Here is a 23,499-nt window from a genome sequence, read left to right as displayed (position 1 = left end):
GGTTTTGACTGAAATGCTGTGGTGGGACCATAAGAGAGCTGTGCATAAACAAATGCTCACAAATTTCGATGACCTGAAGCAACATTGTAAAAAAGAGTAGGCCAGACTGTCATACAGAAACCAATTAATTCAAGTTATTGCTGTTAAAGGTTTTTCTACTGAATCATGGGGTCTGCTTAGTTTTTTCACAGGTCTGCATCGAATGATGTGAAAACTTTCTTTTTATTTCTTCAGGATGAAATTCTTTAATTAATTTGAGCTCATTTTAAATTTGCTGTCAGAAGTGTTAAAACATGACATCCTGATACTGAGGAGTTATTTTTCCATCCCTGCAGTGACATCACACACCACAACATAAACTTACACTTTTAATCCAGCGTATAATATAATCCACTAAATGTAACACCTATAAAGACCCATTGGCGTTTTTGTTTTGCTTGTTTTTGATGCGTTCTCATGTCTCAGAGTTTCTCTGAGTCGATGTGAGCTTTGCTTTTGCTTTTGCTTCCATGTTTGGGTTTTTTTTGGGGGGGGGGGGGTTTCAGTTCAGTTTGGGCAATAACGTCGATAAATAGAATTGAATTTTCAACACGATGACATGTTTATGCATGATAACGCTAATACTATAATCATTAAAAGATGAACCCTGAATTTTAAAAATTTTGCAACTAGTTTGGATTTTGTGTTTAAGGTGAAAATAACCTACTTTACTCTGTCTACATTCAAGACATAAATGATAAGAGCAATGAGTTATTTTTAAGATTTCTCAGTATGTTTCCAACATTTTACAGATAAGTTCTTTGTTAGCTTGACTTCTCCTTGTTGTGAATAGTAGAACTTCAATCATTAATAACTTATTAAACCTCTTATATGAAAACTCATCCTTTGTCCCACACTTACTTTGGTTTGCCTTGAAAGCAGCATTAACACATAAATGGTTTTCTCATCAATCAGTCGATTGAATAGATCGGCTTATAAATAAATTATGATTTTTGTTGTGGGGGAGTAACAGTGATGTGAATGTGATTGTTTCAGGGATGAGCAAGGAGTGGGAGAACATGCTGGCAGAGAACAAACAGCTCTTACAGACCAAGTAAGAGACTCGGTGAAGTCTAATATGCGCCTGATGATGCTAACGTCACACCCTTTCTGCATTTCATTCAAAGGAAACGCTGAAAGATTTGTTTTTAGTATTGAGACACTTGATCATGGTTACCTCCTGTTTTCTTATACAACATGTTCTTAGACCAAAACCCTACATGTGAATGTGAAATTGCAGCTGGTAGTTTCCCACTATATCCCCTTTCTGTCCTTTGCTTGGCAGAAATGCTCTAAATATTGTCAAAAATGACCTTATTGCCAAAGTGGACGAGCTGTCGGGGGAGAGGGAGGTACTGAGGGAGGAGCTGGAGGCGGTGAGACAGTCAAAGAACAAGGTGGATGCCAGAATCAAGGAACTCGAAGAAGAACTCAAGAGGTAAAAAATAGCAACGAATGTTTGAGTCCTTGCACAGACGCAGGATGCTGTGCTTGCTTTTGTGTAATTTAGACTTTAATAGGTTTTTTCACATGACACCCACCTTTAAGATCATCAGTAAAACAATCAAATCAACCCGCAGCAACATAAATGATTAAAATGATCTTAATGAGACATGCCGACATCTAACTGTTCTATTTCTGTTAGCTAATAAGCATCTTTAGCACTTTATTGAGTTCAAATGTTATTGTTTAGTAGTTGCTTTGGAGGAGTATGTAATCTGTGTTTTTGTTTGTTGGCTGCAGGTTGCGAGCAGAGGCTCTGGGGGCTTCTCGGGACTCCAAGGATGAAGTTGGTGATGATGTGAGTAGAACTGTGCCTGCCTCAGGCTGAACTACTGATGCGTTCATGTCTCTATACAAATATGAGAAGCAGAATAGAAAGTCTTCAGTTAGCTTTCAGACTGAAATGTCTAGTATTGGTTTGGACATCTTATCCTCTCAGATCTGTCTCATTACTTTGTGGCACAGATTCACCAAAGTGCTGGAAACATTCCTTAGAGATTTTGCTCCATATTGAAGTGACAACATCACACAGTTGCTGCAGATTTGTCGGCTGCACCACCAGCACCAGCGTTACCCAGGATGGATCCATGCTTTCATGTTGTTTACACCAAATTCTAACCCCACCATCCAAATGTTTCAGGACAAATTGACACAGTGGACCAGTCAAAGTTTTTCCAATAGTAGCACACGTAGGCTTTTCTGCTCTACTCGAGTACTCTGTACAACAATCCTCATTCACCCATATATACAAGCACTTTTTGAAGTACTGTTCCTATCACCTTCTCTTTTTTGGACCATTCTCTGTAAAACTTGGAGATGATCATGTGAGAAAATCCCAGTAGATCACCGCTTTCTCAAATACAGCAACGCGATTGGTTGAATAGATATTTGTGTTAACAACCAGTTGATTGGGTGTACCTAATAAAGTGGCCAGTGCATGCATATGCCACAGGCTAGTTTTAGGCTGATGTAGAGAGGGATTTCCAAATTAACACCAGGTCTCTGTTCTTTCATGTGACCAGTTTTCATCGCCGATGCAAGACGGCGACATGACAATGACCCAGCGGCGGCGATTTACCCGGATGGAGATGGCCCGGGTGCTGATGGAGAGAAACCAGTACAAAGAGAGACTGATGGAGCTGCAGGAGGCCGTACGGTGGACAGAGATGATCAGGTAGACTTGAGAGAACAGGAAGTGAAATGCTTCTGGGCTTAAAGTCAACACAGAGTTTTCCTTAAATGTGAACCCATATTCTGTGTCAGTATCTTGTTGTTCTGAGGTGGTTTTTCTGAGTGGCATCATATTTTTTACGGCATTTTTAACTGTTTTTATTCAATTTTTGTCATTTTCTTATACTTTCCAGTTGTTTTCACTTCATGTGCCCTATTTATAATGTTAAAAGTGTTATATTATAGTACTATAAATAACTTTTATAAGTAGTCTTATTATTTTAATTTCATCTCTCTTTCCCCCTCAGAGCATCCCGTGAGAATCCTCCCATCCAAGAGAAGAAGAAGTCTACCATCTGGCAATTGTGAGATTCTGCTTTTAATCAGCTTTCTATAGTGATATAAAAGAAAAAGAAATATCCTAAGCAAATTTCTCTTTCTGTCCATCTTCTAGCTTCGCACGTCTCTTCAGCTCATCATCCAGCCCGCCGCCCGTCAAGCGGCCGTTCTGCAACGTCAACATCCATTACAAATCTCCCTCACCGGCCGGTTTCCCTCAGAGACGCAGCCACACCATGTGTCAGATCTCCACCTCCAACCGTACCCTGGAGTTCTTCCCTGAAGAGTGAGCGGCGGCTGAACTTCCCCACATCACGCATCACTCTAAACCCCCACACTTGTCTGCTAAACAGCTCGCTGCTCGCTCGCTTGTGGCCACTCAGACCTCTTTTATTTCCCCTTAAACGCAGTTTTTTGACCACAAATGTTTGTCTGGTAAAGACACAAAAGCCACAAAAACACCAACCTCCCAATCACACAGACACAGAGGCCTCCAATTTTCTTCTTTTATGTCTTAAAACACTAAACTGCACGTTACTTTTAGTCATTTTAGAAGATTGCTTGGCGGTAGTTATTGCACTTGCTTTTACTTGCCTTCTCTTCTTCATCTCTCTTCTCTTTGTCTCCTGCTGCTGGCTGGCCAGGCTGCTAACGCTTCGCTTTTTTCTTCTCTTCCCTTCCCTGCCTCCCGCTTCTTCCAGACTGGCCAGTAACGGTGTTGCGTCTCTCCTCAGTGACTCGGCGATGTTGGCCCGCCGAGAGCAACGCCGTGAACAGTACCGGCAGGTTCGTGAGCACGTGCGCCGTGATGACGGCATCATGCAGACCTGCGGCTGGAGCGTGCCATCTCGATTCAAACAGGTACCCAGAGTGCTGCCTGTGCGAACAAGAAAACACACATGAGGAGAAACATAAGATTTTAACAAAGCATTGACTGGCAAGAGGGTGAATACTTAAGTGCGTTCAAAATAATTTTTAAAAATCTTTTGTAAAGTTGTGAAAAACTCCAGGTTCCACATTATCTCCATATTAAATGAGAGTGCCAATTACTTGGGTTTGAATGAATTTCTTAGTAGTTCTCAATTACGTTTGCTACTAAAAGTTCAGTAAAACCAATATTCAAAGTCCCAGAAGTTTGATTCTGTTCATCTGGACGCAGCGTCTTTAGTCGGAGAAACGTTTTGTCACTTGGATGTGTGAACAGAATCAACTTTCTGGGATCCTTACCTGGATGACTGATGACTGAGCATGCATCAAGACAGTCTATGAAGTCATTTCTGAACCTTTGAACAGCTACTGGATCTTATTTAAAACTATACATGCCTCTTTTTTTAATGCTAATTCTTATATGTGAAAGTTGAGGGCATTGAGCATTATTCTGCAGCACACTGTCAGTGAGAGAAGATTTCATTCAGTGATTTTAAATTTGCTTACCCAAGCTTCAAAGTGAAATTATCACTAGTTGGCCCTGCGGGGCATTTGTATAAACAGGAAATAAAAGTACGCAAAAGCCAGTGAGAACATGTGGTCTTTTTGAAGTTTGTCTGCTAATGCATGCAGAGCTGTTTAAAGTTACCCAACAGAAGTAAACGAGACGGTTGGAAATATTTTCAGCTGTGGTTTAAACGCATTTGGTACTTTAGTGAGCATTTGCTTGACATGCTGGACAGCATGACTGACTCTGAACTAGCTAACAAACTTCCTGTTTACTGACATGATGGAAAAATATCTGATCACTGGATATTTCCTCTTTTTAGGGCCACACTCTGTAAACCTTAGAGTTGGTTATGTGGAAAAATCCCAGTAGATCATCAATTTGTGAAACACTCAGATCAGCTCGTCTGTCTAAATGCATAAATGTACAAAGATCCCGCCATGTGGAAACAGGTGTACCTAATAAAGTGGCCAGTGAGAGTATCAGGATATACATAATTGTTAGAGGAATCCGTTTATTCTGGGTTCTGGCTTTTATGAGGTTTGCTGATTTTAAAACTGATCAGCACGGAGACGAGCCGACAACCCTCAGTGTTTGATTTTAAGCTCGCAGCATGGAAGCGTGCTTTCAATTTCGGCCAGCGGACTTTAAGGTTGGCTCTGTGCAGCTTGAAGGCCAGAGTGCAGAAGGTGCTGGTAGGCAGGTGGCTCTAACTCTGGTCTCCCACAGACTGGTGGTCAGACGGACAGCGCTCAGGACAGCCCGCTGAAGAGGCAGCAGGCAAGTGAGACCGACAGAGTGCCAGCATGCGCCTTTATGGCTCCCTCTCCCTTTTAACCTTCCAACCAAAGCTCTGACCCCTAGACAGCAGCGGACAGCTAATAGCAGAGGAAAGACGTGCAGATGCTTAAGGAAGACTTTTATTTTGAGCACTTCAAGTGAAGGCTTTTAACAAAAAGACTATTCTGTGAGGAAAAGGTTGCCACTGTACAGTACATTCACTGTTCCTCTGGAAATGCATGAATAGTTTTGTTTTTCAGCATGATGCAAATCAGAAAAGGCTGTATTTCGAAAACATACATGTGTTACACACCTTGCTCTTTGATGAAGGCCTTCCTGTGGAGTTTATTCCATCTGATCTCCTCTCCCTCTGCTAGTGGTGTTGCAACCTTTTAACCTCTAACCTCTGTCTGTCTCAACCTGCCCTACTTAACATATGGATGTTACTCCTGTGCATTATCTCAATATCTTAAAGGAAAAATCCACTTGGAAAAATACTCACAGTCACCAAGTCATTAGGCAGAGTTTTGTCAACCCGAGATGTTTAGATGTCTCATTTTACTCCTTTTGCTAACAGAATTCTATCAATATATTACGATTTTTCAAGTAGAGCTACAAATGTTAGCAGCCGTGTAAAGATTATACTTCGGTTAGAGAGCTGCACTGTTTTGCACCTGTGTATATTTACTGTGCCAGTCATTTCACCTCCTTATAAAGGTGCTTTAACTAAGTGGTAAAATGCTTTTACCCTAAAATTATGTGTCTCACCTCATGCATAATGCACACGCTCTCTGGGGACAGCCCTGCGGCATCCTGGGAAAAACAGGGAACTGAAAAAGGAGTTGAGATTGTGTTAGCCCCCTGTAATGCCAAGTGTTTTATTTTATACATTAGATTTTTTAGACATCTACATCATCATTGTGATTTTTTTTAACAAACTTTGAGAAATAAATTGCACAAAAATGCCAGATGTAGCAAGATTTATACAACTTAAAAGTCATGTATGCAAACTGATATTTCATATCTTTTAAAAAAAATTCTATAGGTTAAAAAAAAACCTCCCATTTTTAAAAAATGTAAATTGTGTGGCAATTATTTCATGGTTCAGGCTTTACAGGGTTGCAGATAGGAGAGAAGCAGTGGAGTTTTCCTTTAATGCTTGCTGTGTATGTGCTGTTTACAGCACATTCACATACTGGGAATGTTTTCATTTTCTTCAGTGTCCAGTAAAACTGGAGACCAGATGATAATTCACTGCTTTTGCTTTTCTGCTGACAAATTCCCACCTGTGCTTTTAGACAACCAACGAGAAAGAGGATAACCGCATGAAGAATGTCCCCGTCCCAGTTTACTGTCGCCCTCTGGTGGAGAAGGATCCCAACAGGAAGGTGGGAGAAAATCAGGAGGGATGAGGGTTTTCTGTGAAAAAACAAAAACACCTCAGATCTGTCGTTAAATGTCTTTTTGTTTAGGTTTTGTAGAATTATTACCACTAACCATGTGACATTAACTTGCCTGCCATTTCGGACATATGGCAACCATGGTGAATAAGACCCCAGTCACACGGGCCCTGAGACTGCTCTGTGACCATCTGGCAACCATTTGTAAAGGAACAATGATTGTTGGTTGCTGGAGGTTGATGGCATTCTTGGGGAAAGTTATTTTCTAGTGACTTGCCCATGAAGCACACAGGTCACACAAACCAAGAATAGACTTTTCAGTAAAGGAGATCTCGAGACATGTTGTATCTCGTAATTAACCGTTTGTAATGATCAATACTGGGGGGAAAAAAACTTCAAATGTCAAAGTCTAGCTGTGCAAAAGCAGAAAGTGGACTCCAGAGACATAATGTGAACTTAAAATCAACTTTTAATGCTGATCATTCAGAGGAATAACAAAAAACTTCAGAAACTAGGTAAGTATTTGAGTTGAACAGAAGGCAGAGAGACACACAGCTATGGTGGAGGACACGACAAAGAGCTGAGGAAAACTGAGGACTTAAATACACACGAGGTAAAAGAGAGAGCGGAAACAGCCGGGGGGAAATAAAACACAGGTGAACAGAATCTAACTAAGGAGATGAGAGACTAGCAAAACTAAACAGGAAACATAAACACTGACACTCAGAATAGGACATATGAGCATTAAACAGACATCATCTAAGGAAGAATATAACAGAACTAGGAAATAATATTGTACATAATAGACATCTAAGACTCAAAAGAACACATCATGAACTCCACATCACTCAAAAGCCTGGCTCATGACCCAAAGTCACATGACTATACAGATTATTTTGCCCTGAAAACATTTGTTTGTGTTTCTTTTCTGCTATCTCACTGCAAGTGACATTTTCATGAGGATCTGGTGACAGCTGGTGTTCAGTCACTGCTAATCAAATATGATCAGCCCACACTCACAGAGTCATCATAAAGCACTTGAGCTGAATGTCTCTGTGCTAAACTCTGTTATTTAGCTATAAATAATTATTCTATCTGAAGGCGACATTATAAGACCAAAATTATGACTCTTGCACCGGGAGCCACATTAAGCCTCCAAATCATTTTTAAAAAGGTCACTATTGCAGGCATCTGCTTGCTTTTAGAAAACACATATATTAATATAATATGTATATATGTATTTATTATGCCTGTGTGTCTGTGTGTGCACATGTGTGTAGCTGTGGTGTGCAGCAGGAGTGGATTTGACAGGATGGAGAGTCAGCAGCCAGGAGACATCAGAGAAAGCACCAGCGTGCAGCACCGACCCTCTGCACGCTGAGGAGGACGGAGCTGATAAGAAGAAGAACCACACGTCTCCCGAGAAGAGGAAGGTGATTACAGCTCGCTTTCAAAACAGGCATTCATGTTGGCTAACGCAGAACACTATAAGTTAATATGTGCAAGAATTATCCTCAGTCGATTAGAGTATGTCTAAAAATACTTCTGCTGGTGCTGGTTTCACTCACCGAGTAGACAAGGGTGCAAATGTGCAGTGAGGCCATTTACTGGATGTCTTTCGCCACGTTTCCTGTCTTCTTGTCTAAAAAAAAATCTTTAGATGCATTTAACGGCTCAAAACGATTCTAGATAGCATACACGAGTCATGGCTGTGTGCAAATTTAATTCTGCTTAGAAGGATTAAGTGAAGATCTGTCCAGGAGCCATTGTAGGAGCAGGCGGAGTTATCCAAATACTAATGAATGGTGCTTTGGTGCTTCGGTGCTTCCTTTACTGACCCATCGATTATGAAACAAAAAGAAATAAAAGCATCTCAAAGCCTCAGATCTGGCCCACTGCTCAGCTTTGGAAAATGTGGAAAACTATTTAACTTGGGTCTTTTAACTGTTTTACATCTTTTTCTACTGATACAGACCTGAGACCATAAGTACTTAAGTAATACAAAAACAGTTAAATGACAGAAAAGTTCCTATTTTTTCACCGCATGCTATAGAAATATTTCTGTTTTTTACAATAAGTTAAAAAAAGGGTGGTGTATGCGACTCACATCCCTGTCCTAAGGGCTTCTTAGAGCACTGAGACAATGGGCACATGTGCTGCTGTTTGGAAACAAGCCACACCTCCTCTTCGGGGTGGAGAGGACTTTCCCCCTTTGAACACCTACTTGGTGTAACTGAGTGATTTCTATCATATTTCATCTCTGCTGTATTTGAAGAATCCAAATCTGTTCTAATTATCATTAAGGGTCCAGGGGCGGTCGTCACATGTCGTCTTTACGAGAGTTAAACCAGAGCTTGTTGTTTCATGTTGCTACTCTAGGAAAATGTGTAACGCAGCTGGTCGGCAATGAAGTGATATTTTCTGCTGGGTTTTCCATGTTTATCTAATGTGCAGAGTAGAGAAGGAAAGTGTCTAAGATGCCATTTTTGTTGTCAGGTATTGAGACGTAGTTTAACAACAGCAGGTCCACATTATCCACATCTCACTTCTGTGAGATTTCCTCGTCACGTTTTCCACAATAATCAGGGAGCAGTGATCATTTAAAGACATCTGTGCTCTTTCTCTTTGTCATCTCGTCTTTCCTTTGCTCCCTCAGTCAAAGGAGCTCCAGGAAACAGACACAATGAGCAGTCGAGTGTGGATCCTCACCAGCACCCACTCTGCCAGCAAGGTGGTCATCATCGATGCCAACCAGCCCGGCTCACTGGTTGACCAGTTCAATGTCTGCAATGCCCATGTACTCTGCATCTCCAGCGTGCCAGGTGAGAGTGGAAGTGCTGCTTTGTTAGATGTTCGAACATGTGACTGCCTTCAACTTCTTGTTGCTTTGCGGTAAATGTTGGGTTTCTTGCATTTTCATATGTTAAAGTGCGTCTGTGTGTCTGTCTGTGGGTGTGTGCCTGTGCACAGCTGCCAGCGAGAACGACTATCCAGCCGGAGAGATCGTGTTGGATCCAGGTGAAGGTGGAGCAGGGGGAGGAGAGGACACCGGCAGCGTGGAGGGCATGTTGGCCGGCATCACTCTAGTCGGCTGCGCCACCAACTGCAGCGTTGCACGTAGCAACTGTTCCTCTCGCACAGATACGCCAATTATGGACAAAGGACAAGGTGGGCGCATGATAGATACTCCTTCACTCATGTACTTTTAAGGAAAGTGAGAGGTGTGGATGTCATAGTGTCATTTTGCTTTAGCTCCCATTGCTCCACCGATGAATGGGAAGATTCACCCAGCCCAATCAGCCGAGGAAGCCACGGAGGCCACAGAAGTTCCCGAGTCAACGGCCAGCAACACAGAAATGAGATCTGGACCTCCGGGACCGTTTACTGAGCACGTCTTCACTGATCCTCAGCCTCGTCCAGCAGATGCCTCTGATAGGTAGGAGGTGAAAGTCTGACAAGTCCTCAGGATTGTCTAGGATAAATTAAATAGCACGTTATCAGACAAGGGAAGGAAACAGTTACTGTAAGCATGCCATCAAAAGTGGATCAACTTCCCTGTTTGGAACCTGAAACTCTGAATTTTCCACACAGGAGCTCAGGCCAGTCCAAGGAGGAAACATCACACCCTCCAGAGTCAGAGGATGGAGGTGATGAGACCAAAAACTACACCAGCGTGGCCCCCACCATGTGGCTCGGGGCCCAGAATGGCTGGTGAGTCACTCACAACGTCTGCTGAAGCCTCACAGTGTCCACTATCACAGCAGTTTATGGCGTTTTTCAGCATTTTTAACCCTGAGTCATTAGAGTCATTAGAGTCAACTAGAGTAAGTTAAAGCTTAAATCAACATTTGATGGATGCTTTTTGATAAACATAACAGCTTTACAGTTACTTTATCCTTATCCTTGTGCCTTCCAGCTAAAACACACATAAATCTTGTGCATCTTATAGTTTCTGTGAGCTCGGGAGTAACCTGATTCTGTTTTTCCTTCCAGGCTTTATGTCCACTCAGCTGTGGGAAACTGGAAGAAGTGTCTCCACTCCATCAAACTTAAAGACTCAGTGCTCAGTCTGGTGTAAGAAGAAGAAAAAGACATCAATGCATCTCTTATTTTTATATATAGTTTTAAGCAGAGTCGAGGATTTTATTTTTATGAGTTTCAGTTTGTCCAGTGATCTCCATCCTTGTAATTGCAGGCATGTGAAAGGCCGCGTGCTGGTTGCCCTCGCCGATGGGACACTCGCGATATTCCACAGATCGGAGGGTAATCGAACTTTAACAGAGACACCAGACGTTAGTCTGTTAGGGGAAGTTATGGTTGCAGGTGGAATTGGAGCGTTGCCACCAGTTCAATGTACGTGCACAGTCAAAATCAAAGATAGAGAAAGCAGTCGATAAATGACTCCAGTAATATGACACAAAAGGCACAAAAATGCACATTAGAAAGGAATGTAGGGATGATTTCATTTATATGTATGTTTATTTACCTTTGTATTAATTCTTCCATATATTGATTTTATATAAATAAATAGCCTCAACCCACAGTATTATTGTTAGCTAGGTTAGCTCGGCAGCTCAGGTCTTGAGAAATCTCTTGTCTGAGATTCATCAGTTGTCTAACAGGCTGTGATTCAAAGTGTTTCCAGAGGACAGTTACAGGGACAGTCCCTTTATTTACCTCATTTAATGAAGCAGAGATGTGCAAAAACTCACAGAAACACATTTAGCTAATGTGTGTGTTTCTGTCATCAGATGGCCAGTGGGATTTGTCCAACTACCACCTCATGGACCTCGGCCGACCTCATCACTCCATCCGCTGCATGGCCGTCGTCCACGATAAAGTGTGGTGCGGCTACAAGAACAAGATCCACGTCATTCAGCCAAAGAGCATGCAGATAGAGGTGAGGCACGAGCCCGCTGTCGCATCGCTGTGCTGAAGAAACGTCTGCAGCTTCAGTGCTGCAAACGTGTTGTTTTTAGTTGTAATAATATAATAAACACCACTAAATCCTTTCTGTTTGGCAGAAGTCCTTCGATGCCCACCCTCGGAGGGAGAGTCAGGTACGGCAGCTAGCCTGGATCGGTGATGGAGTCTGGGTGTCGATCCGACTGGATTCAACCTTGCGTCTCTATCATGCGCACACGCACCAGCACCTCCAGGATGTAGACATAGAGCCATACGTCAGCAAGATGCTGGGTGAGTTTATCTTAGTTTATTTTGTGAAGTGTGACGTTTCACTTTTGGAGTTGCATGTGATCTGTGCAGCATCCCACTCACTCTGGTTGTGTCTTGTAGGTACCGGCAAGCTGGGATTCTCTTTTGTGCGAATCACAGCGCTTCTGATTGGTGGAAATCGTCTTTGGGTCGGGACTGGAAACGGTGTCATCATCTCCATCCCACTGACAGAGAGTATGAGTCTTTTTTCTTTATTTTTTGGTGCCTAAAGGATCAAAGGTGATTATTTGTCATAAATACTTGAAGTTTTAGGTGGTTTACACAGCAGAATATCTGGATAACCTGTCAGCAAATGTTTGTTACATTTGATGCACGGGACCAGGCTCCCAAAGGATACAGATACAGGTGTACAGTTCATAAAGTTGGCTTTATTTTACCCTCCAAAATGTTAAAAGGTAAATCAAAAACACAACAGCACTTTACAAAATAAAAGAAGAACTTATAAACTGACCAAATGGGCACAACTTGACTTATATTACTCATGGAGCAAGCCATTATAAACACAAAGGGAGGTAATAACCACACTCACTACAAAGAAACCCTGCCCAAGCTATCAAAGCAGATGTTTAATGCACTTGTTAGGCATCTCCATGCAAACCAGCTCCACCCTCAGCTATAAGCAGTATCAAATATTTATGTAGTCACTGTGACCTCACCCACTGCTTTTAAACTGCATTTTTAAAATTCAACTTTTAAAGTTTTTGTTTTTTTTAACCTGATGAGGTTGAAGTGATGGAGTCCTAATTTATCAGCTTCCCCATGGTGTAACACAGACACCCATACTGGATAATTAAACACTAGGACTTTAACTCACCAAAACCTCTGCAATGATCTGAACCACACAGACATGAGTTCAATAATCCATTAGAAAGGGACACTTCCCAATCAATCACACATAACACCATGATCATAATCATCAAAATATACTTTATTTACTTTATAATGAAATTGATTTTGCAAGTTTTAAGTTAAGGACAGCCTCGTGAGATGATGATTTTAAGTAGCAGAATTCCTAAAGTCTGACTTGCATGCGCTCCACAATCTGTGTCCTTTTCAATCATGCTGCTACGATTGGTGGTAAGTGGCTCCTAGAGGAAATGCAGTTTCTGGTCTCAGCTAGTTCTTTTTGTAATAAACAGGCAGGACTGGAGCAGCACAGAGGTTACGCAAAAGACAGAGGAAAAAAGAGTGTAAATGAAATTTAGATGACAGTGAACGAAGACAAACAAACTGAATGTGTGCTGAATCTGAAGCTCAGCAGGTAGGACTACAGTAAACTTAACATGAACCCAATCTTGTCAAATGTCCTCCGTAAAGGAAATTCATTAGGTGGCCGAATTTGGCTCATTTGTCCACACAAACACTCTCCGCTACCGCAGCACTCTCTATCAGTCTCTTTAGTTTCCTTCTTCTTCTCCCCATCAGCTCCCCAACTTTCTCCACCTTCTGTTTTTCTTTGCTTCCCTCTGTGGTTTCACCCCTTTCACAAACTCTCCGTCGTAACTGTTACTGTTGCTGTGCTCTTTCTCCCGCTCTCCCTCCACTCTCCTCCGCCTCCCGTAGCGGTGGTCCTTCACCGAGGACAGCTCCTGGGTTTGAGGGGTAAGTGGGAGCGCTCCTAACCTCCTTTTCACCCGGTCGAGCCTCCGTGTCTCCTGATACAACATGTCACTTGCTGTTAAACTTTGTCTGCTATGTGCTTGTTCTGGGTACGTGTCCAGCTCTTTGAGCAGTGCAACAGTTTAGCTGAAGGTCACAGAGTACACTGTGTGCAAGGATTTCACAGTTTGCTGAACTTTAAAAGCAGCTTTTTACTTGGGATTTGTTTTGCATGTCTATGATTTGTTTATTTTTATGCGTAACAAATCCATTGCATGCAGCGGGCGTCTTTTAGCGAGCTGAGATTTTTTTTTCAAAAATCCTTTGTTTTCAGTTGATCTGTGGAAAATTTATTTTTATTTGATGATGTCATGCTACCGAATGTGATTTGTTCACAAACACGTGTTACTCGTGTACTCTTACCCTTTACGCTCTCTCTATCAGCCAATAAGGTGTCACCTACATCTTCTGGCGGGGTGATCCATGTGTACGGCGACGATGGCTCTGAGAAGAGCAGCGGCAGCTTCATCCCCTACTGCTCAATGGCACAGGCCCAACTCTGTTTCCATGGACACCGTGATGCTGTCAAGTTCTTCGTCTCTGTGCCGGGTAGGCCTGAATCTCTGCCTGAATCTCTGCTCCCTTTAATTCTGAATTTTAAATGGACTGTGCACTAATAGGCATGTTTAAATTTACACGTCTTGCCTTAAATGTTAAAAGACACATATGTAGACATCACAAATCTGTGATAATACTGTTCCATCGCTCCCAAAATGTTAGTGACTATTTATTATCTAAGCTCTGCTTCTTTCCAAACCTTTCTGATATATTAATCTGACGTTAAAGAAAGATTGTGTTTTGTTACTTTGTGAAGGTGTCATCAGTGACACTTTCAATACGTAAATGTCATTTTCAGTAACATCTTTCTTTCCTGTTTTTCTTTTTCTTTTGGTGACAGGCAATGTCCTGGCTACCCTAAATGGCAGTGTGTTGGACAGTCCATCAGAAGGACAGGGCTCCACCGCTCCCACAGAGACGGAGGCGCAGAGTGTTCAGAACGTGTTGGTGCTGAGTGGAGGCGAGGGTTACATCGACTTCCGCATAGGTGAGCATTCAAACCTGTCCTGAAACCAGTGCGTATATCCGATACTGCATATTTTGGTATCGATCTGATATCGAGTAAATACAGTATTGCCGATACTAATACCGATATTCATACTTTTAACTTATTCAGTTCAATTCAGTTTTATTTACTTAGCACCAAATCACAACAACAGTTTCCTCAAGGCACTTTATATTGTAAGGTAAGTACCCAACACTAATAAAGGTACAACTTTTAAAGCCAGCTTATGTAGGAGAGGGCTAATAAATCACTGTGGTTTTTACTTTCCACAGTAATAATTAACACAACAAAACACACGTTTTATGTTTTTTTCCATTTTCACAAACTAAATTATCGATCCTGTGGCACTAGTATCGGTCCAATACCAATAAAAGCATTGGTACTTGTGTTTCTGATACCTGGATTGAACCACTCACCCCTAGCAGCCATGGTTTTTTAATTTGAGAAGTTGGAACTTTTTCCGTTTGGTCCTGTAATGGTCTTGGACTTGGATGGTTCATTAGCAAGTAATGAGTAATTAGTTAATTAAAGGTTAAAGAAACCTACTGGAATAGGACATGCCTTTTATAATCCATGTCACCAGCATAGTTATGTACTTTCTCATGCCTGCTTCTTTACCACAGCATCCAGGTAAGTTGGTTAAGTGTAAATAACAGCAGACGGTCTTTGTTTTTGCTTGAACAGCAAAGCTGATTAGCTGTCTGAAAGAGCAACGTGAGTGTATTTAGACTCATGAAAAGTACAATAGTATCACATCAAATTATGATGAATGAAACAGTTTCAAAAAGTACACAAAATGCTTGTAACTATTTGAGCACAAAGTTTGCTTTCATGTTTTCATGGCTCTGCTTTGTTTTTTCTTTCTTCTCAGGCGATGGAGAGGATGATGAGACGGAGGAAGGAGAAAATGGTGGTGGTGGGGCTTCGCAGAACAAACCTACTTTGTGCAAAGCTGAGCGGAGCCACATCATCGTCTGGCAGGTGTCTTATGTACCCGAGTGACACCTGAGATCTGCTTTAACACCTCACGCATCCACCCATCTCCTTAACGAGATCTCTTCTCCTGCCCAGAAGCTTTCAGCCACCCAAACCTTGTAATTTCCCCCCGGTCATGTAAAAGTCCCCCCTTTGGCTCTAAAACGACCATTAAAGCCGTGTATCGTCCCTTGTAACTATTATACCCCCTCCTGTCCCAGACCTTAAAACCTAGAAACCTGCCTGCCATCCTGTTTCTGTCCCACGCAGGGCATTGTAATGATTCATGAGCTTTGTAACCCAGCCTCATAACTACCTCCCTTCTCTGTATCAACCTTATATTCACCCTGTAAGCACACTGTATCTCTTCCTATATTTACCTCAATTGTCCTGCATCTGCCCCAGAGTTATTCCTCATCTTCCTCCATTTAGTTAATCATCAGTGAAAACTCCACCTCATTTTAAAGCAAAGCCCCAAAATGCACAAAAATAAGGAAAAAGAACAGCAGCAGCAGGAAAGGCAACACCGGCATGTAGACATCAGTCCTACCAACGGCCATCTGGCAGACCATTAACAATCAGGGACTCTGCTTTATGCATCTACATATTCTTAGACGGTGTGCGAGGAAGCAGAAAGCTGAGGCCTCGGTTTAAGGTCAAAGTTCACACAAAAGTGTGGCGTTCAAGTCAGGATGAGCATACACGGAACAAATAGGAAGTCAAATTACTTAATTTCCAACCCCCTGCAGAAGCCTGGGTTCTCCCAGCTGCTGATTAAAACATGTTGCTTCACATGTCACAATGAGTCGCCTCCATAAGAGTCCTGATGGGGCTCTAAGGTCAGATTGTGTCCACATACAAAAGGAGTTCCACTGTGTCGAGGGTTCAGTCCAGATCTCATCTCTCTCATTTCTCTGCCTGGCTGTTGATGGGACGGTGAACAGTGGCGTGTTGTCATCGTATGTACAGGGAGTTGTGTAAATCTCCACTGAAACCCATCCTCTTTGTTCAGTATGGAAATTCTCGCATTGATCTCCATCTCTGTGTATTAAATATTAAACATATGTGTGCTCAGAACAATTAACCCGGGTTTGTGTCGTCTGTGTGTGTGTGTCTCACTTCACAACAAGAAGAACATTTTAAAAAGTATGTTAGGTTTATTCTTTTTTTTTTTTGGACAGTGGTAAAATAAAGCTTCTTAACAGCCAATAAAAGCATAAACGTGACCAATCAGGTAAACATTATTTAGTGCAGCATCACTTTAACAGGCTATATGCATTTGGGGAGCTGGAAAGTTTACATTCAAGTACTTTTACATGATCTTTGTACTTGGAAAGTACAAGAAGCTGAACATGTGTGCAAGGCAAAGACAATGTGTTGGTAAACTGCTCCCGTTTAGTTAGAAGTGCCAAAATAAAATATAAAAAAACATTCATCTATGGGACACGCTTCATATAAACATTACATGTTTGTACCATACATGAACTGCTTACATCAGTGCCTCTCAAACTCGTTCTGAGTTTTACTTTTTAATATTGTGGACTGAAAAAACAAGCAAAAGCTGGAAAGAAAGCAGAAGCCAGGTTATTGCTCACTTAGTGCATTTTGCTTGGTAGTGTCGTCTCACCTCCCTTAAGATATAAAATAATGTATGAAAAAGATGAAATACAGGACGGCAGAGATGAGCTTTCAAGTATCTACAAACTACTAAAGCCAAACAGTTCATCTGAGGTATGACGTGATCCACCTTATATGATAAAAACAAAAAAACGTTTACGATCGGACAGTGTTCGTGCAGAAAGTCAGTTGTAGAGCCAGCGGCTGCTGCTGCTCTCCCAGCGGTGAAGCTCGCTCTGACGAAACCACAGAGAGATTTCCTTCTGCGCGCTCTCCACAGAGTCGCTGCCGTGGATCACGTTTCTGCCAACAAACATTTAAAGAACACTGAGACTCGAAATACCATCTGCCCCAAACACAAACTGAGTCATTCATTAATAATAAGCAGGGGTCTGAGGGACAATTCACCTGTTTGTCCTCATCATTGACTTTATTTTTCCAAATAAAGACTTTTTGAAGTTGATGACATCTCAAAAAGTCTGATTTAAGATGTTTACAGTAATTCAATTCAGCTTTATTTATATAGGACCAATTGACAACAACAGGTCATTTTATTTTGCAAAGCAAAGGCCCAACAATCACATGTTCCCTTATGAAAACGAGAGAAAAGGGAAACGGAGCGCACAGGGAAACAAGGACAAAACAGGAGCTTTGTGAGAGGGACGACAAAACTATGACATGCACAGTGTTGGGGAGTAACGGAATACATGTACCGCCGTTACGTATTTAAAATACAAAATATGAGTAACTGTATTCCGTTACAGTTACCGTTTAAAAATGTGGTATTCAGAATACAGTTACTTTGTTGAAATAAATGGATTACACTGCGGTACTTTCCTGTTTCATTTTGTCGCGGGTCAGGACTGTTTGGGTTTTGTTTGACAGCTACGTTCTGTTGTTCCAGGCGGCAGGGTTACGGTTGCCATGGTTACAGGGCGACGCTCTCTCTCTCTCTCTGCGACTGTGTGTTTCCTGGGTGAGAGAGCGCCTTTTCGTTGTTGTTGTTGTTGTTGTTGTTGTGCTAAGCTAACAGGCAGAATGCTACAAGCATAGCTCTAAAGAATGTAGCATCATGGGCAGTGTAGTCCGTGTTGCAGGGAGAATGGACTGCCATACACGTTATGTGTCTGTGAGCGCGAGGAGGGAGAAAAAGGGGAGTGGAAAGGTACGAGTTGTCATCGAGGAAAAACGGGAGCTGGAAGCATGTAAATATAATAATAACCACTTCAGCCAATAAGAGTGCCTGACGAGCCCAGTTGTAAGTAAGCTATTAGGACTCGACTGTACACTGTGTTCGTGTTTTCCTCCGAAAACAATAAGTTCCGTTGGAGCAGTCTTTCAACGCCTCTCTCTGTCTCTCGCAAGAAAAGTTGACCCACACAACAAAGTAAAGCTATTTTTCGGCTACGAGCCGACAGGGACCCCGCCGTATTAGTCAGAGGTCCCTTTACTACAGTTCGGAGTCGCGGACCTTCAGTAATAGTAATAAATCACACAGCAATAGTACATTCACGTTGTTGTAAAAAGCATGATAATATATTAAGTAATCCAAAGTATTCAGAATACGTTACGGTCATTGAGTAACGTAACGGAATACGTTACAGAATACATTTTGGGGCATGTATTCTGTATTCTGTAACGGAATACATTTTAAAAGTAACCTTCCCAACACTGGACATGCAGTAGTGAAAAGAGGTGAGTGGAGAAGAAGTTCTCAGTGCATTATGGGAAGTCCTGCAGAAGTCTGAGCCTATAACAAGGGAGGATTCAGGGTCACCTGATCCAGCGTGAACTATAATTTTAACAAAAAGGAAGGCTTAAAGCCTGATGTTATATCAGCGCTTATGCGTCGGCATTGTCTGAGTGGCGACTATCTTTCTGAGCATGAATAGAAGTGACCGTGTGATGATGTTGTGTCAGTAAGCAAGCCACCAATGAGGAAGGTATACTGGCACCTAGAGCTGGGCGATAGAACGATAACGATATGTATCGCGATATAACTTTTTCTCGATAGAAAAATTTAACTATTGCGATAGACCTCGCCGCTCTTGTCCTCTTAAAAAAAAAAAAAAAAAAAGAACAGCCAATCCAAATTAAGTAGCGCAGAGCCGAACCAATCACAGCCGCAGCGTCACGTCACGTGACTTGTTACGTACAGCACAAGTGCCAAGCCGCACATGTGTATTTGTTTGGGAAGCAGCCAGCCACCGTACCGCCCGGGTAATGGAGGAAATGAGTGTGCCGACTAGAAAAATCAACCGAGCGTGACCAAAGAGAAAACAGATGATGGTTCCAATGCCGGAGAGATTGTCGAACGGAAGAGCCATAGAAGTTCCGTAGTGTGAAGGTATTTTGGCTATTTCAAGTCTGACAAAAAACAGAGTAGCGTGCACTGTAAATTGTGCCGAAAGCAAGTCTGGAAATACAATAAACTGGTGCATGCTCAGGCTACGTCCACACGTACCCGGGTATTTTTGAAAACACAGATTTTTCTATGCGTTTGCACCTTTCGTCCACACGTAAACGGCGTTTTTGGTCACTGAAAACGAAGATTTTTAAAAACTCCGGCCAGGGTGGATATTTTTGAAAACTCAGTTTTTGCATTTACGTGTGGACTAGAAAAGGAGAGATTGAGAATTTCCTTTTAGTTCTCAGTTTATTTGATATTGACAAAAGTTAGTCAGTTTTGTCTGTTCTTCTGTAAAACAAACTAAGATTTATTTTTAGAATTAATATTTTGTTTCTAAGTGGAATTGACAATTTAGTCTGTTTCGTTTGTTCTATTTTGAAACTTAAACGCTTTAGCGGCTGCCTTTTGTGTAGTTTGCAATATTTGCCTTTATTTATCTGAAAAAGTCTCATGTTCCTTAAGTACATCTACCCTGTTGAACTTATTATGGGAAATAAATATTTAAATAAAAACAAGCTGCTGATTATTTCACATTTTACTTGTGAGCAACGGCACATTTAAATCTTACAAATATAGTTATTTGGCTTATATCGTGATAGATATCGTTATCGCCTGAAATGAAAAAAACATATCGTGATATGAAAAAATCTTATATCGCCCAGCTCTACTGGCACCCTTAGGATAATAAGGTCCTTTGACATGTTAGCTGTCGGGGCAGCTGCTGCAGCTGCACAGTCAACAGTAGTACCAGCAACAACTAATAACAAGCTCTCGCAGTCACAGGAGGCTGTTGTTGCTAGCACCAGCAGTGCAGAAGTGCAGGAGGAGGGACAGCAGTCCCAACAACAGAGGGAGAAAGAGGCAGAGGAAGGTGTAATTAAGGACTCATGTAAAATGAAAGGCTATATAGAGGCTTTCTAGTCTCTGCCAGTGCTCTCAATGCCACATTCGGGATCAACTGCAGGCTTTTCAGGGAGCTTTTAGGACATCCTGATGGTAAGAAATTATAACAGTCTAACTGTAACAAGTAGTTTTTGAATATCACTCTGAGACAGCATGTTTAAAATGTGAATGGCAGCACCTATCTTGATCAAAAAAGACTCAAAGGTTCCTCACAGACTTACTAGAGGCCATGCAGAACATGTTTCTAAGATTGTTAGCTCCAAAAAAAGCATGAAAGCTTAAAATTTCAATAATTACCATGTATATTGATTAACTAATCATTTGAACTCTGCAATTAATATCAGCAAACTGTCAGTGACAGTTTTTGCCTCTGTGTACCATCACAATGATACAAATCAATTGAGACATTCAGCTTGAATTGAAATAAATAAAAATGCATGGCATAAAAATCTAATTCTCCTTTAAGTAGAGTGAAATCGCTCACCTGCCCACCTCCACACTCAAATCTCCCCGGATGGTTCCAGGCAGCGAGTCTGCAGGGTTGGTCTCTCCCAACATCTTCCGTGCAGTCTTGACCACATCCAAGCCCTGCCACACCTGGAGGAGCACAGAGAGGTACACTACAGCACATCTGTAATCTGAGTGACCCCACAAGCTACTGCGAAAACCTCAGCGTGGAACAATGTGCGCATCACGTCGAGGAGTCTCACCATCGCAACAACTGGTCCCGAGCTCATGTAGGTTACGAGTCCACCGAAGAAGGGCCTGCTCCTCAGGTCCCAGTAGTGTTCCCTAAGAAGCTCCTCTGAGGCCTGGTATACAAACACACACACGACAGATTAATGGATAATACCGTGGTTCATGGGTCACAGATCAAAATATTTTGGAAACACGCAGCTGCTCCAGGCATACCTGCACAAGTTTCAGCCCCACCAGTTTGAAGCCTTTCTTCTCAAAACGACGCACGATTTCGCCCACCAGTCTCCGCTGCACGCCATCTGGTTTTACGGCAACGAAGGTGCGTTCATTCACCCCAGTCCAGCCTAGAGTTGAATAAAACTTGCTTACACTTGAGCTTAAATGAGCAATACAATTACAATTATTCTGCTTGTAGCCACTGCACTCTGCGCATAGACACATTAAAGGGGGCCTGTTGTGCATTTCCTTATTTTATGTCACATATGTACCGTTACAGTGTTGGCTGCTCACATCAAAGCCGGTCAAAATATCAAAGAATGACATCAGCGTGGGCCACATTTGTCCCAGAGATCTCTCAATATAAGAAAAGGAAGTGTGATGGCAACAGTACAGCCCAGTTTTCTCACTGTTGTAGTTAATGAAAGAAAGCTGTCAGCACAACTCTTTGGGCTTAAACTGGAAGAAGTTAATGTGTAAAATTACGGAAAAGGTTCTCATAGCTTGTTGGCCGAACTGTCCTGTAAATATAAGGAGGAAACTTTTTGTTAATTCACAGTAAATACAGTATTTTGTGCATTTATTTGGTAGCACTATATAATGTTACACAGATTGGCATTATTAAGGTATTAGCAAGTGCTGAACTCATCATTTACAAAGCATTACTCCTCCTCAGTATGCAATTTTTAAATACAGACATTTTATTATTATGACCATGATTATGATTATTGTTAGCAGTGATAGTAATACAAGGTGAAACAGTAACAGCTGAATAAACATCTGTATTTATAAAACACATGCGAAAGAGGAGTAAAGATATAAATGATGAATTAAACTTTACTAATGCTTAATAGTGGGACATTATTATAAAGTGCTACCACTTATTTTACTGTGGAAACAAAAAACCAGAAATATTTCTGGGGGGGTTTGTGGGGGAGGTCTTAAATACAGTTAAGAGCCCCAAATTTATGTTTATTTATTGCCGGGTGATTCTGGTCCCTGGAGCCTTATGTTTGGCACCCCTGGTTTAAACCTCTTGTTTCCACAGGGATGAACTGAATGGCTACACCCAGATCAGTAAAACGTCTACAATGAATATTTGGAACTGTTAATCGTGCAGAGCCCAACAATAGAAATACAGAGTTGAAAATAAGCACAGAAAGCCCCTTTTAAAACTTCGCAAGCAAAAGTGCACACGTCTGAAAGCACTAGGTGCATTTGCTGTTTTAACCACACTACGTCTTGATGCATGCTCAATCATCCAGATAAGTAAATGCCAAAAGGTTGATTCTGTTCATCTGCGCGTAGCGTTGTCAGTGGGAGAGACGTTTCGTCACTCATCCACACTACATTTCCCACACCGTGGAGGCCTGTGGAGGATCAAACCTAACGCCCCTAACGCTCAGCTGCTCGTGCCACAAACCTCGCGCTTACAACTTTCTGGGTGTTCCTCACAAAATTCTTCGATTCTCGCGTGTTTAGCCACCAAATCCTCGAGCTCGGACCGGTCTGGCTGTCCCCTCTTTCTCGGCCCCATTGCAAAGCTCTTCCTGCAGCAGCCAATCAGCGCACACACGCGCTATTAATAGGATGATGAATCAACTTTTCTCACGCTGAGGACGACACATGGACCACGCGGCTCTCAGCATAGATTAGTTAACAAGATGGCCACACTGCAGTATCACCCACGGTCACAGAAAAACTAACCACTAGTCAGTCCGAGTTTCTTCTGTCAAACTAAAGTTAGTAAAGGCAACACAACACCACTGCTGTACCGGTTAACTGTGCCGCTGCCTGCAGCTAGCCGAGGCATCTGTCCGGAGGGTTTCCTGGGAATAAATGATCCTGTGAAAGTCAGACTGGAGGCCCGTGAGTGACAGAGGAGCAGATACAAGCACGTTTATTACCAACCTGACTGAAAGATCTGAGCAAATATGGACAGAAATAAGCAGATCATTGTCGTCAGCGGACGGGGATCAATGTCGGGTACGATAAAGAGGAGGAAAGAAGGATGCGCGTGCACGTAGCTTAAACGCGGGCTCACGAGGAGCGGCTG

At 42.1% G+C, this 23,499-nt stretch overlaps 2 protein-coding genes across 26 annotated transcripts in view; one reads left to right on the top strand and one right to left on the bottom strand.

Annotated features, from left to right (window-relative positions):
- The window catches only part of mapk8ip3 (mitogen-activated protein kinase 8 interacting protein 3), a 32,089-nt gene extending 15,411 nt beyond the window's left edge, over positions 1-16,678 (top strand). For 15 of the 23 annotated variants that reach the window (XM_085270835.1, XM_085270829.1, XM_085270820.1 and 12 more), the window contains 23 exons: positions 1,036-1,093; positions 1,325-1,477; positions 1,783-1,840; positions 2,565-2,716; positions 3,021-3,077; positions 3,167-3,337; positions 3,753-3,912; positions 5,216-5,266; positions 6,565-6,654; positions 7,947-8,099; positions 9,323-9,488; positions 9,637-9,834; positions 9,919-10,102; positions 10,258-10,377; positions 10,660-10,740; positions 10,862-10,929; positions 11,418-11,566; positions 11,691-11,862; positions 11,962-12,075; positions 13,465-13,503; positions 13,945-14,109; positions 14,459-14,605; positions 15,495-16,678. In XM_085270835.1, the coding sequence (XP_085126961.1) occupies positions 1,036-1,093; positions 1,325-1,477; positions 1,783-1,840; positions 2,565-2,716; positions 3,021-3,077; positions 3,167-3,337; positions 3,753-3,912; positions 5,216-5,266; positions 6,565-6,654; positions 7,947-8,099; positions 9,323-9,488; positions 9,637-9,834; positions 9,919-10,102; positions 10,258-10,377; positions 10,660-10,740; positions 10,862-10,929; positions 11,418-11,566; positions 11,691-11,862; positions 11,962-12,075; positions 13,465-13,503; positions 13,945-14,109; positions 14,459-14,605; positions 15,495-15,625 (2,837 nt within the window). In that variant the 3' untranslated portion in view covers positions 15,626-16,678. The remainder of the gene's footprint in view (positions 1-1,035; positions 1,094-1,324; positions 1,478-1,782; positions 1,841-2,564; positions 2,717-3,020; positions 3,078-3,166; positions 3,338-3,752; positions 3,913-5,215; positions 5,267-6,564; positions 6,655-7,946; positions 8,100-9,322; positions 9,489-9,636; positions 9,835-9,918; positions 10,103-10,257; positions 10,378-10,659; positions 10,741-10,861; positions 10,930-11,417; positions 11,567-11,690; positions 11,863-11,961; positions 12,076-13,464; positions 13,504-13,944; positions 14,110-14,458; positions 14,606-15,494) is intronic. The other 8 variants (XM_085270837.1, XM_085270836.1, XM_085270822.1 and 5 more) reach the window with 6 other exon arrangements.
- A 72-nt stretch (positions 16,679-16,750) lies between these two features.
- Positions 16,751-23,499, bottom strand: nme3 (NME/NM23 nucleoside diphosphate kinase 3). Of its 3 annotated transcripts, none has more exons than XM_085270842.1 (5): positions 23,355-23,499; positions 21,441-21,571; positions 21,239-21,340; positions 21,013-21,125; positions 16,751-17,518 (listed from the first exon to the last, which is right to left on the bottom strand). In XM_085270842.1, exons 1-5 carry the CDS (start codon positions 23,398-23,400, stop codon positions 17,401-17,403), a joined length of 510 nt encoding a protein of 169 aa, XP_085126968.1. In that variant the 5' UTR covers positions 23,401-23,499; the 3' UTR covers positions 16,751-17,400. The 3 variants fall into 3 exon arrangements, with proteins under 3 accessions (XP_085126968.1, XP_085126969.1, XP_085126966.1); XM_085270843.1 differs by lacking the exon at positions 23,355-23,499 and adding an exon at positions 22,878-23,168 and having other exon boundaries at positions 21,021-21,125; XM_085270840.1 differs by lacking the exon at positions 23,355-23,499 and adding an exon at positions 22,878-23,007.

Source organism: Mchenga conophoros, linkage group LG4, assembly GCF_057382185.1.
Source record: "Mchenga conophoros isolate Kocher_MC1m ecotype Shallow Benthic linkage group LG4, M_conophoros_male_GT1.1, whole genome shotgun sequence".
Taxonomy (NCBI): domain Eukaryota; kingdom Metazoa; phylum Chordata; class Actinopteri; order Cichliformes; family Cichlidae; genus Mchenga; species Mchenga conophoros.
Note: the sequence above shows the minus strand (reverse complement) of the source record. Positions and strands in the feature narration are given on the sequence as shown.